The sequence below is a fragment of the Cyprinus carpio genome, chromosome A16, assembly GCF_018340385.1.
Source record: "Cyprinus carpio isolate SPL01 chromosome A16, ASM1834038v1, whole genome shotgun sequence".
In the NCBI taxonomy this organism is placed as follows: Eukaryota; Metazoa; Chordata; class Actinopteri; order Cypriniformes; family Cyprinidae; genus Cyprinus; species Cyprinus carpio.
In genome coordinates this window covers 15,878,964-15,894,085 of record NC_056587.1, presented here as the reverse complement: position 1 = coordinate 15,894,085, position 15,122 = coordinate 15,878,964, and the positions used below count along the sequence as shown (strand labels likewise).

The 15,122-nt window shown below is 37.5% G+C and overlaps 1 protein-coding gene across 1 annotated transcript in view; it reads left to right on the top strand.

The window, feature by feature from the left end:
- The window catches only part of LOC109092825 (R-spondin-2-like), a 53,400-nt gene extending 38,798 nt beyond the window's left edge, over nt 1-14,602 (top strand). The window contains exon 5 of the mRNA XM_042772944.1: nt 13,330-14,602. Coding sequence (XP_042628878.1) covers nt 13,330-13,451 — 122 coding nt within the window. The 3' untranslated portion in view covers nt 13,452-14,602. The remainder of the gene's footprint in view (nt 1-13,329) is intronic.
- The last annotated feature ends 520 nt before the right edge of the window (nt 14,603-15,122 follow it).

Genomic DNA, 15,122 nt, shown 5'->3' with positions numbered 1-15,122 from the left:
TAACTTATGATCCTTTATCACTTTTAAATGTAACATCTTGCCACTTGGGCTTCTTGAAAGAGTTGAATTCAGAATGCCTTAATTTTTTTTAATTGAGGTAGTAAACAGCTTGCAAACAATTGCAATTCGAACTTAAAGTTTGATGTACTGTAAACCTGTGTGGTCCAAATCTATATTTATTTCTTTTCCTGCAGAACACAAAGGCAGATATTTTGAAAAATGTCTGTTTTTTGTTCTTATAGTGGGAGTTTCAAATAAATGTCTTTTCAGCCATGTTCAACTTGAGAATTGTTTTGGAAAACAAAAGAAAGTGAAAACCCATACTTGGAATTGGTGCTCTCCATTTAACCCATCCAAGTGCACACACACGGCAGTGAGAAGTGAACACACCGTGAACACACAACTGGAGCAGTGGGCAGCTATATCCAGCACCCGGGGAGCAACTGGGGGTTCAGTGCCTTGCTCAAGGGCACTTCAGCCATGGGTATTGAGGGTGGAAGAGAGCACTGTTCATTCACTCCTTCCCACCTACAACTCCTGCCAGCACCGAGACTCGAATCTGCGACCTTCTGGTTACAAGTCCAATTCTCTAACCATTAGGCCACACACACAGTACACAATAAACAGTTTACCAGTGCAAGGTGAATATTCTGAAAAGCACCTTCCTTTTGCCTTCTTCGACAAATATAACAAGGTGAGGTCAGGATAGGAACTCTGGAGCGGTACTGAAAAAATGATCCATGCAGACATCCATTTTGGGCCCCATTGACTTTCAATATATGAACAAAAACAGCTGATCATCTTTTGTGTTTCACAAAGTCCATAAAGGTTTTGAATGCAACAATATTTCACCCCCTCTGTATTGGCGCTATTTGCCGTCCCTTCTTAGGATGAGGATGGACGGATATCCAGGCAACAGTAGCACTGTGAAAGAGCTACCCCCCCCCCCCCCCCGCCCCAAATACTTTTCTTGTCAGTCCAGGCCAGTCTGGGAGCCAGATGGAGACTATGGTAAAGTGATGCACACAGAGGAGTAATTGCCTTTAATCTGTTATTGAGGGAAGCAGGACGAGACCCGCAGCAAAGCATACCCCTCTGTGCCACAGAGAAAACACTGGCGGAGTATCTTTTAATGTGTGCATGGCTTTGCGCGGCACTGGTGTGTTTATGGTTAGTTAGCGGACTGAATTTGGGGGCTTGGCAGAATAACCTTGTCCTCCGAGCATTTTAATTATGCACCATGATCTGACTCTGGCCCTGTGTTTAGTTTGGAAAACCAAAATCCAAATCCATACTTGAATGTCTTTTGAGTGTCAAACATTCCTGCTACAGATGTGAGCTTCCACAGACAACTAATTCACTTCTTATGTGAGTCTCTTACGCTCATCCTGTGCCGAGAGCCCCTCTAAAACAAATATAGGACGCTTCTCGCCACCTCTGATGAGTGAGAGAGTGTGTGTCTGCACTTATTTGTTTAATAACTGTCAGGCTGCCTCGTGCTTCCCACCAAAACTTGGGCCTCTCGCAGGAGAAAGTGATCCGAAGATGACGACTCCCGATGAGATCCTGACTCAGTGTTGAAATTCAGGAATGATAAATTGTGAATTACGCCTGGATAATATTGCGGGCTATCACTGGATAGAGCAGGAGTGTAGCGTGCGCTGCTTTCCCAGGGCAGGCAGAGCACATTAATTGGCTGGTGTGTTTGGTGATTATCTATGCCTTGCGCCAGGTCTGCTGTGACCGGTATGCCAATGGACTAATCTTTCATTAATTAGCTGACTCAGCAGGACTGACATGGGAGCAGAAGGCCACTTTTTCACAGCCAACACGCTTTTCTGCATTCACACAGCAGCTCCCATATATTCTCCCATTTGGTCTTCTTTTAAACTTTGTGTTTTGGCATTGCTAATGTTATTTGCTTTGTACGATTAATTGATCAGTTCTTTCACACTGTTTGCCATTTGTAGATTGATTTGGACAGAAGTGTTTCCCAATGTAAATGTCCATTTAAAGCCTGGCTGAAGATGAAGTGTCTAAGTATAGGCATCTGGTCTGAGGTCAACAGCAAATGGTGTTTTTCAATAGTCATTGATCCTTAATGATTCTTATTGAATTATTTATAAGATGTTGGTAAGATATTGATATCCCAGTCCACTGATTGCAGCTTTTGTGATTTTCGGTTGTTTTTTCTAAAGATGCTGATTGCAAGAAATTATTTTTTTTTTTTTGTTTTTTTTATTATTATAAATTTGTCTATTTTTATATTTTACATGGCTGGATTTGGCTTGAACTATGATTTTACATGAGATTGTTTAAGAGGTAACCTATAACTTTTTTAACAACACATTCTCAGCTAAATAAAGACAAAAGTAGTGATTTTTTTGTTGTAATTTCAACTTCTTATCTACCAATTATACCATTGCATCTCACAATTTCCATAATCGTGTCTTTACATTCAAAAATGAGATTATCTTACAAATGTGACTTTGTCTCACAATGTTTTTGCTTACAATTGTGACATTTCTCACAATTGCAATTTTATATTGCTTGTATTTGCAACATTCTCACAATTACAACTTTATTACTCATAATTTTCTACATTACATATCACAATTACAACTTTTAAATTTGACTTCATAACTTTTTTTTTTTTTTTTTTAAGGGCTACCATACTTTTGTAGATCTACAAGCTTTTGAAGTTTTGGGGAATAAGTAATAATCAAAGCAATCTGTTGTGATATATTTTTGAAAATGTTATGAGTGTGTGTGTGTATTTTTATATGTTGAGCTCCATGAGGAGTATCAGTCTCACTACAGTATCTGCTGGATGTTTAGCACTGTTACATCAAGAGGTACGCTCTAACTTGAAAGTCACTTTGATTGCCCCCTGATAGCAGAAGATTGCAGCTTTTAGAGTAACAGCTTTATGTTCCCTACTAGAGAGACCAGGTTGTTGAAGCCAGCTAGAAACCATGTAAAAGTCATAGCTGTCAGTCGGGGTGTGCATTAATTCATATAATTTCTTACCTGCTTTACAGTTTGTTTTGCATCCTCTGCCTAAATTTTTGTGGTCTCTGAGGAGTTCTGCCAATGGTAAATCTTCCACAGGGATCAAAAGTTATTACTAGTCACTTTTTTTTCTTCACAGTTACATTCCTTGTAGGGGGAGAGGGGAGTCTCTGATTAACTCCCCACAAAGTCCCCTGCTCTCTGACCAAAATAAATACGGCCCCTGTCATTCTGTCAGCAACTGTCTTCAGAGAGCAATATTTGAAACACCCCATGATCCCGCCGATTTTAATATGGAGAATCCGTCGTCACACCACAGGCATGAATCTTAAACATGGAGTACTGTAGAAGAGGGACTAGGGTGAGGGGGAGATCTATCTATCTATCTATCTATCTATCTATCTATCTATCTATCTATCTATCTATATATCCATCCATCTACCCATCCATCCATCCATCCATCCTTCCATCCTTCCATCCTTCCTTCTATTGGTCTGTCTGTCTATCTATCTTTAAAAAAAATGTTTTTTAAGGCAGTCAAAGTTAGTGTGTATTTGAAGATATTAAATATATTTGACATAATGATTACTAAAAAAATCACATTCACCTAATATTATGTTACTACTTCAGTTCATTCTGATTTCTAAAAATATGTCAAAAATCATTAGATTAATTTAGGTTAATTCTTTTGACAGTCATAGTTTTGAACTTTAAGGAAAAAAAGTCATGTAGTTTTGTGGGAAAAATTGTTAATCCCAAATATCCCACCATTCATTCATTCATTCATTCATTCATTCATTCATTCATTCATTCATTCATTCTTTCTCTTTCTTTCTTTCTTTCTTTCTTTCTTTCTTTCTTTCTTTCTAGGCTGTAGACTACCTAAAGCAGCCCATGTTTATTTCACAATATACATTTCAGTGACAGTGACTTTAAGCAATTATTCTGTCAATTATTATGACAGCATCATAGGCTTATCATCTGTCTAATTAAGCTGCAATCATTCAGTGTTTGTCAATTGAATGCGGACCTTCTGTCGTCCAGGCCCCTGCGTAGCCCACTGAATCCCCTTCCGCAAGGCCCCACACATGCTTTCATCTCCACAGACACACACAACAGGCGTACACACATCACACATGACAGGCAAGACATTTCCTCCACACAGCCTTCAATAAACATGCTTTCATACATTCCCACACATAAGCACTAATGTATAAGCTCGACTTTTGATAGAGTGTATGCCGAGGTTCCGTTTTATGTGCCCGCAATATCAGTGGGACACTGGCAAGGCCTAGACCACCCCCTCTTCAGGGCTAGCTGGGAGCGGTGTATGACTTTCAACATCTGGTGCACAGTTGCACCAACTCAGCCGGCAAAATCTTCTGTCCTCTCTCTCTGGCATTTTTATTGAGACATCACAGCTTGTAATCAGAGCCTCATGATACTGAGGGAAGCTGTGGCTTCTGACCCGCTCACAGCTATAGGGTTGGACCAACGAAACAGACACCCTGACAAAACAAAGTATTGTTTGCTGCTAGATTCCTGTGTTTTAGGTGTTTGGACATCCAAGCTTGCATACACACAGCAGGGAATAACCAAAAGAGACTGTGTCAATTTACAATTGGGTAAATGCACCAAAATAAACAGATGGGTTGTAAACGGGGTTGTGCACCATTCAGAACTGAATTGAGATTCCAGTTCAATTCCAGAATTTGAATTGAGGTAACAAACAGGATGCAGAAATTATATATATATATATATATATATATATATAGATATATATATATATACAATAACTACAACTTAAATTTAGACAGACAGACAGACTCATAAACTGAAAGGGAGCCAAAAATTAACTTCTGATTTTCGCCCAACACTGGCTTTAAGTTTAAAAAACTACCCCGAATTTTCAGTCTAAATGGTGCAGTCGCTCTTGGTAGAAACTGTAGTTTTCTTTATGCTGAATTGATGCAAATTTTATTCAGTATTGTAATTTCAGTATAGTTGCCTTTCGGCAATGAAAGAAATCCTCCCCTTTTTTAGCTGGTTTGTTTGCCTCTCAACATTTATCCAGTTCCCAAGACTCCATATACTTAATACCTGGATGTAGGACAGGTCCTCGCTACCTTCTAGTTACTTTTGGATCTTTTCCCTGACATGTTCCTGTTTTTCTAACCATTGCTGTGGTGTGAAACCCCTGACCCTGCTGGGCCTTGAAAGAGCTTAGAAGAAGTACTTTAGCAGAACTAAGGGGAATTACTAGCATTTGAGGCATTTGAGTTGAGGGGGGCTCCATGGGTAGATGATAAAAGCTGTCAGTTTGACTCAGGTGAGTGGTTTTGGTTTGACATGAACCTTTACACCTAGATCCTCAAAACATTAAACACACCTCACAGCCCCACAGGCCCACAGATGCAAGTACAGAAGTTTTATATTGCTCTTTTATAGAGTTAAGTCACCTCGGAAGGATACAAGTACCCTGTTTAGACAGATGAAAGGTCTTTGAAGGGAATTTCATAAATTGAGGTAAGGATAGGAGAGCAGGCGTGATGCCCTTGACTTAAAGTATTTCACAGAGGGTCCCTCCTCTCCAAAACATGCACGCTCGCACACTACTGTCTTTGGTTTTAGTGTATAAGCCTGTCTAATTTGGCACAGCCTGTCTGCTTCATGGGCACTTCCTCTTTATGTAGAAACCCGCTGGGTTCCTCGAGACACGAGGCAGATTTCCTCTTCGTTCCCCATTGGAGATGGAGATTGAAGGCCTTGTTTCTGAAATGAGATATAAAGAACACATCATGCCGCACAATTTCCTCTTACATCCTCCAGAAGAACCCTTGGGGAGTGAAGGAGCAAACAGATCTGAAACGGCTGGGCGTATAGCTCAGAAACACATATGGCCCAGACAGGGCTACATTCTCGGCTCAAGATGTAGCCTACAGGTTTTCTTTATAGTATGGCTGTGCATCGGAGCATATTTATATACGGAACAGATTAGATTGTATGAATTTAACATGGACCTCAGTTTGAAAAGCCCCAGTGGTGGCAGCAGCCCCAAATTTTTCCCATAAGCTCACAATGAACGTTCGCTCTCTTGCCAACACAACCACACATCATGGTGTAAAATAGTATTACCTCTGCATCCATATGTACAATACATGACAAAATCTGAGGCTTGGCCCCTGTATAGGGGGGATATGATGTTCTTATTTGCCATGACGCACACACTTATAGGTAAGGTTTCCCATCACCCATAGCACTCGCAGGAAATGCAGCTTCAGGAGCAAAATGGAAAACAAATGTTCCATCAAATAGTTTGTGTAATTGTAGTGTGACGAGGTCACATCCTTGGCAAAGCTGTTGAATTTTTTTCTGCTTCCTCTCCTTTTTTCTGGAAAACGTGAAAATGTGCTTTTAAACATACAGTAATTGTACAGTTAAACATTGCGCACTCCCGGAGCAAGTGAAAAGTGATGGATTCCAGGGACAAGATATTTTCCTACCAGTTTGCAAGTCAGAGAAGACAGAAGCTAAATCATAAGCTAATTCTATCAACTGTCTTTTTTGTACTATAAACAAAAGATGTTCTTAATACATTAAACATTCCAAGATGTGCTTGGTAAAATGCCTGGGTGTGTAACACAACACACCAGTTCTTTTCCTCACGAACCGACGATAGCTGAATTGATAAGAACCACCACTAGTATATCATTCCTCCGTTCTATCAGCACGAACAGATGTTTACGTAAATCTGAGAGATCAAAGCACCGTGGTGAGTTTTAAATAGACTTAAGCGACTCCAGAAAAACCGAATAGTTTTACCTCAGCATAGCCATTATTTGCCTTATCAGGAATGATGTGTTTGTGAAATTTTGACATATGACACAAATTATAAATACGTGGTGTTCCCAAAATAGCGCAGGGATTTTCTTTGATAAAGCTGTTGAAGCTTTTCATGCTCGTCAGAAATGTAACATAACATTTAGGCAGTAATTAAATGAAACTAAAACTAATTATGCCTCATTTTCTGAGGGACACAAGACTATAGCTCTATGTACTTAAGCCCAGATGTGGGGGTGCATCAGGCAGGGAGATAGGAGGCCACAGAAGCTGTTTTGCAGCCTTCTCTATGGGTTTGCGGTGGCAGGCATATCAGCTTCTGTGTGTGGCATAGAGGGCAGCTGGCATCACTGTGGTAACTCATAGTGGACAACACTCAAGTCTGCAGGTTACTGACTGATTTATGAATATAATGATAGCCCCATATATTTAGATTTTATATACATACTGAATACATTCAGTATTTTCCCTAGAGGAAATGGAGTTACTTGGAGCTTTTTTTTATTTATTTTTTTTACTAGCTTTACTGGATAGAAAGAAAAGAAAAAAAGCCTAAGAAATTCATATAACAGAAAAACTTTTTTTAACCTAAATTCAAACATTAAAATGTATTATTTTATTCATTTTAATTCATTTCCAGTTTTAGTAATTTTGTTATGTGCTTTTGTCATTGTTATTATTATTATTATTATTTAGCATTAATATATATATATATATATATATATATATATATATATATATATATATATATATATATATATATATGTATATATTTTTTACCTCTAGCTTTTACATTTCTGAACATCATTCTCTTTTTATTGATTAAATGCAGGCTGTTCAGACATTTCCAGTTCAGCTCTGGCTCATGGCCTGAAGGCAATATTAACCACCAGATTAATCACTGCTCCAGTAATGCTTGTTTTTCTGCTAAAAATCATGATATTTACTTTGACATATCATCACGGACATCTTCAAAGGACCGATGCAGTGCACTCACCTGCTCCTAAAGCTCTCTACATTTCAACCGTTGCTCAGAATTAAGACAATTATGACCCACCTAACTTCAACATTAGCATTAGTTTGGAATGCATGTGTTTTAAATCATTCCTTCTGATAGTAAGCAGAGCTTCAGAGGGAGAGAGAGAGGAGGGGAAAGAGGTATGATCCAGAGTAACCTTGTTAGGCTAAGTGACGCTGTGCAGAGAAGCTTCTTGTCAGCTGGTTAGCAAGATGGACTTCTACCTATAAAGGATCGTCTTCTCAGGGAAGTAACTTAAGCTAAATGCTAATCATAAAGTAGTTCAACTACAGTTAAGTTACTTTTTGTTACAACTTTATTTACACAAGCTGCTAATAAAAAGTCACTTACTGAATTGATCCTACTAGATGGCAGTATTTTTTAATTATAGTACTATCTGATGTCATAATTATAATTAAAATACTGTACTTGTAGTTTACTTTTATTACTTGTAAATATTTGATTGATTTAAAGTGTTATCTACACAACAAGCTGGTAATAAAAAGGCAATTATTGCATTGATCATACTAGATGGCAGAATTTTTAATTGTCTGATGACATAATTTATTATTAAAATACTGTACTTGTATTTTTCTCGTTTTATTTGTCATTTTAATGTAATGATTAAAATGTTTGCGGTATCAGTTGTTTTAAATTTAAAAGATTATTCAAATTATTATTGTTGTATTTATATGCATTTGTGTAATGTTTATGAATTGATTAATTTTTGAATGTATATGTTACGTATACCTGTTAAAGAAATTTTAGATGCTACAATATAGAGCAAAGAATAATTAATATTCCGCACACACACACAAAAAAATAAGAAAACAAAATGAAGTGCATTCACTGAAATCAATTAATCTTTTAGTAATTTTTTTTTTTTTGTATTATTATTTATTTTGTTATTTCTTATCTCCCAATATGTGATGAATAACTGCTGCTTTGATCACTATAAAAGTTACAAAATTCTGAAAATGACAATATTAATTACACCAGGAAATTACTTCTCACCTTTGAACAAAAAGGCTTAATCTGTAATTGCCTTAATTTGTGTATAAACTAGACGTTATTAGACCAGTAAAACTAGATTGCATTGGTGATGAATAAACAGGGTTCAGTGCCGAAATGCTTTGTGTAAAACTGACTCAACAGTTTAGTGAATTCTCCCTCTGTGCTGTGCCAGGTTCACTGGATCTCCTTCCAGACACATTGTCCACAGTGTAAGTCCAGTGTAAGTCCATCTCTTCACAGCATTATAAATGTATGTGTTACAGCCCTTAATGGCTGCTAATCCAATTTCTGCCACTGAAATCAAATCTTGCTGGCGCCAGCGGTCCTCTCCTTTACTCACAAATAATGACTTTGCGTTTGGTGTCTTCATGAAAATGATGGACCACCAAAACTGCCACTTTATCATCTCCAACTTCCACAGGAGTCCTCATACCCTGTTTTCCATTTTGCGTCTTTCCCCCTCATTCTCTCTTTATCTCCTGCTGATTTGGTAGGAGAAGTGGATGAGATTAAGGAGCAGCAGAGAAGCCAATTATTAATTGTTGATCACTTGAAAGATGAGAAGGTCCTGAGCAGAAGAAGAGTCTTCGCAGAGAGGCCCATTTACCGCTCTCTCGTAATGCTTTCCTGAGGTCAGGCATCGATTTCCTTAAACCACATGCTGTGCTGATAAGATTAGACCTTTCGATTCCTGAACTACTTGAGTCATGCAGATGAACTCACTTTGGGTTGAATTTGAAGGCTTTACGGACGTCTTTTCATTTGGTCACGGCTTCTCTGTTGGCAGGTCACTGCCAGGCCTAGATGGAATATGTGACTTTTTATTCATTTTGTCACTGTATTGGTCAGGAAAAACTTTTAAACACTTTTAAATTGTAATGGAAAAGCCTTTTTACAATGAAATAAAGCTTAAGATGCATGTTTTTAATGTTTCAAAGGATCCTCATTACTGTACGTTGTTCTTTTCAGCACATAATATAATTCATTTGTATATGCATGTATAAATAAATATTACACAGTATTTATTTGCATTTAAAATAGTATAAAATGTCACATTATATTAATTAAATTGATTTATCTGTTTGAATATTGATATTTATCTATTTAATTATTCATACATTTGCATATGCATTTTTTTTAATTAATTTATTTTTTTTTTATCCAAAGTGACTAACTTTGCATTCAAGTTATATATTTTATCAATTCATGCATTACCTGGGAATCGAATTCATGTTGTTAGCTCTAAACTACAGGACTGCTATTTCCATTAGCATGTGATTAGAGTTTTTCCATCTTGATAAAACTGTAAAATTCTAACATTTATATGATAGCACTGATGTGTTATTTTGACGGCATGAGAGCATAAACATGGTGCAGTCAAAGATTGAAAGGAGAGAGTAATACTCAAATCATGTGCTGAAGGAATTTGTGGTTGGGAGTGGAACAGCGGTTGCCAGGTATTTCAGCAGATCGCATCCATGCGTGTGGCAGGAGAAGTCAGGAGAAGAAAGAAAGTTATGAGGAAATCACGCGGACATACAGTACAGAATGTGTTTTAACTTACACCTGTGTCCTCTTTTCTTTGCTTTCCTTTCTTGATACTCATTCACTCTGGGGAAAACTCTCTCTTTTGTTGCCAAGGAGTGGTAATCAATTTTCCGTGCAGATATCAGAACATACTGTTTCTGATTAGCACTAACTTGTTTATTTGTTTGATGCTGAAATTCATGTAAAATTGAGTGTCTTTTGGCAGATGCTTGTTTTATCTACAAAAGGAAAGCAATCAGTGGCGGAAAGATTTCTCTTTTTAATTCCACTAAAAAAAAAAGAAAGAAAAATAAACCAATGTTTATATATAAAAACCATTCTGGCATATGGTTGCTTTCAGCTTTCCCAATCAGAGATGCTAAAAACACATAATTTTCCCCCTCATGTTTCTCTGCCGTAATTCAAACTGTAAGGTTGTAGCAAAAAGCACCGATGTCTTGACCTCACTCTTTGAACCTTGCTAATTGGACTTGGCAATTAATTATAAATATTAGATAAACTGCAAACACGGCCCTAATTCAAACAATCTTATGCCTGACATCAATTCAGGTTGAGACATATTAAATAGTTGCAGACATCTTGATATGGTTTTCCATTTCAGGCATTGTTTTGACCTGCTCAGACATAAGCCTTTCAGTTAGTTTTGGTTGCCCTCTAGCTGTCAGTTATGATATTCTATAAAATTTCCATCAGCATTTGACCAGAATTCATGATTTGAGCGTGTAAACGAACTGTTACTTGTAGAAACTTTTATTTGACATTGTTAGGACATATTTTGTTAATGATATTTCTAGTTTTGAAGGTCAAATTTGAAATGTTACTAGGATTTTTATTTAATTTTTTTTTTTTACTGTATTTTGAACCATGGTAAATATAGTACTGTCTTGAACTATGGTATATCATATTACATTGTCATACTACTCTAAATTACAGTTACAAACTATAAAAGAGTAACGTCTGACATTCTTTTTCTTTCAAATTAATGTTTGTTGAATAACAATGGTGTCAACGTGAATCCAAAGCATGAATTTGATAGTAAGCTCCATTTTTAGATACACAATAAAAACAAAGACACTTCCATGCCGCCAAAATCAGGGACTCATGTGCACATGGTAACTCGTAATGCCTCTGACAAATATTTTCTAGCAATAACCTTTAGAAAAACCTGTCCTTTAATGTTCTTTTGACTGATGTCTTTGAAACTATTTGATCAGCAATAGCCTAAAGTTTAGTTCTCTCCTAGATAATCACACTGCTCTCCACTACTATAAACAGAACTTAATGAGACAGGATATTGTTCTAATGGTTGGGAGGAAAGAACACATGTGCTCTGGCCTGCAACACAGGTCTTTTTAATGTAGACCTCTCTTTACTGCCATCAAACTGCGCCCCTAAATTGATCACGTTGCAGACTCTTTATAAAGCAAGCGGTTTTGAATCAAAATGGCCTCTTAAATCGGAAAAAAACGCCTTTGCCTGTGGTAATTATTCATATTATGCCTGAATAAATCTGTTATGACTTACTTAGAGCAATTGGAAGTGACATTTATCCAAGAGGTTCAACAGTTTCGCTGTTGCTGTTGTTTTTATGTCAGGCGCATGAAGATTCGGTTCAATGAAAACGGAGTAAAATGGACCCGAGGGCTTTTCAGAGCGTTTTGAAGGCATACGTGCCGTCGTGTAAAGACAACATTTTTGCATTGTGCCAAATTGCAAAACAGCAAGAAATCAGTCCCAAAATAGAACGATTGTATTAATTGCAGGAAATTGTCTGTGGAAGATTAAGTGAAATTGTTAAAAAAAAAATTCTCATGCCACCAAAAGAGAGCAAAAAGAGAGCATTTTCTCAGGGTTGTTTCCACTTAAGAAAACCATTTTCTCAGAATTCACAAAGTGGGGCGAGCCAAGAGCTGGGACAGCGTTTGAGAGAGAGGCCCACTTGAGATAAAGTCACCACACATTATGCTGCCTTGCCTCATTTTGTGGTGCTAAATGGCCTGAACAAGTGCAATAATAAGACTGTGAGCCAGGCCTTGAAATACAACTATAGAAAGATTATTTTCTGCAGCCTGTACGTGAACTGTAGCACAGCTAGCACAAATGTGTGCCAGATACCACCCGGCATCCAAGTCTGACTTGTTTTTTCCCTGCTGACAAATTTTCTGTGCCTCTCAGTCACACTTTCTCCTTCGAACATTCACACACTCGCACACACACTCAATCAAATGCACCTCGTTATCTTATTTGCCACTGTTGGATTGAGCAAGCCACCCTTCATTGTGTGTGATATGCCACACAGCCTTTCCCAGAATGCATTGCCTGCGACACCTGGCTTGCATTAATGGCTGAGAAGTGAACGTGTGTTGTGCACTTTGCTCCACTGTTTTTTAGGCTGGAGTGTGAGGAGGGGAGATGGGGAGAGGAAAGGATCATTTGGTTTGGGGTTCTGCTCAGAGAGCTGCTGTCTTTAAATCATAAGAAAAATATAATTCACAGGCAGCTCAAGTTCTCGCTTGCTCTTATAACTCTTTAAGAAACTGCAAGAAATGATTAAGAGGAAAAAAATGTTTTCTTATTGAGTGAAATAACTTGAGTGCTTGTTTTCATGCTGAGCTTTAATGAAAAAAAAAAAAAGCTTTGCAATCACAGGAATAATATCAAAATAGAAACAGAAGCATAAGAGCATTAGAGACTTTTTCAGAAACATTAAAAATCTTAATAATCCCAAACTTTTGAACAGTAGTATACATAATATTATTTTTAGTTTCACTGATGAACAACTAGATGTTTGTTTAAATATCAATCAACTCCCAGTGCCGCAGAAGCTTCTGCTTGGTCTTATAGATATATTTATTTAAAGCACATATATATTTTCTTTTCTGTCTGTTTTGCTATAGGGGGTTCGGGGAAGGGCCAACGGACCAAAGACCAGAAGAAGAAGCCTAACAAGCAGAGGCTGCGCTTCCGGGCTCAGAACCAACACAGTGACCACCTCGCCTCTCTTCGAGCCAGCCAGTAAAAAAAAAACAAAAAAAAAAAACAAAGACTTTTCGATGGAACAAAGACCACAAAGCTGCTAACCCATGCTCCACACACGCGCATCCAAACAGGATTATTCACACTCATGTGGTCACACTGTGTCTCTGTGCCTCCTGCTGCTTCCCTCAACGGTGACACGTCCCCCTGACCCACAACCCTACTGTGATATCATGGAACACTATACCAGCTGTTCATATAGCTCATATCTCGTCCTATTTGAAGAGGAAGAAGAGAGAGACTGAGCTGGAAGCACAGAAAGCTTGGGCCTGGAGACCTGGAGGAGTAGAACGAACACAGAGTGGTGAAAGGAGCAGAAGGGATTAGAAACGTGATTGACTGTTAATGATGCCCTGAAAAACAAGAGAGAGACTCTTCCGTATTTATGTACAATTTACACCATCCCCTTCCCTAAAAAAATCAAGGCAGAGTGTGTCATGTATTGCCTTTCTTGTCCAATAGGTACTTTGTTTTTCATTGCAATGTTGCAAACCATGCACAGTTGCGAAATTATTATTCTCAGCACAAGATGTTTACGTCCAGACCGCTTTATGCTTTAACTGTATATTGTGGGTAAGAATCTTAGTTGTTCAACTAGCATGGCCACAACTCATGTGTACATAGTTGGTGAGTTTATCTAATAACGGTAACATTGATGCTAAATATATAAAACAATTACTGTATTTTCAGTATTGACACCTTCAGCGTTTAAATGTGTAAAGGGTTATAATACCAGCTACAGTTAAATGTATTTAAAAAGAACACAAAGCTAAATAAAAAGCATAGCCTCCACATAGCTATTACATTTATATGGTATATAATTGATTTATTTATTGATCTTTTTTATTATTATTATTTTTATTATTTTTGTTTGGTGAAAATTATGTCTCTGTACCTGATACTCCTCAGTGCTGAAGTATTCTTTTAACCACTTATAACAATACAAAATATCTCCAACAGTGGAAACCGATTGTGTCTGATTTGCTGATAAATGTCCCACAGAAATGCATTGTGTAAACCTGGTTTAACATCTTGTACTTTATGCTGATCACACATCCCGCAGCAGCTGAAGTGTATCGTCAACTGATTGATAATGTGTATATTGTGTGCTATTAAAACGCAGTTCATGTTGCACTTCATGGTGCTGTTGTATATTTTCAGAACCTCGCCAACCTCCCATCAAGTCCCAAAGCTCAATTATATAACATTTGTCATTTCACAGCACACAAACAGATTTGCCCAACTGGCAGCAGAGAATAGGGCCCTTATTGGAATGTGATATCATTCGGAGAAGCTGTAAGTCTTTTTGACAGGTGCAAATGACATCACTCTGTCTATTGCTACAGGCACTGAAACCACTTTACAAAACCTCTTGGAAAGAAAATTAATAAACATTTTTTGCAGGTAGGTTCTGTCAAAACAGTTTGATTTGAGTCACGGACAATAACCTAGTGCTGTGTTCTGTATAATCATAACCTCTGGGGTAATCTTCAAAACAGTCTCCATTCATCATATATAAAAAGTCAGACAGTAGAAATCCAGATTCTGATGCATCTGTGAGCCTAGAAATTATTTCTAGAAGAGAATTAGGATTAATAAAAATGATTTGGAGTGGTTACACTGCAATAAATAAATAAATGTATGTACAATGATA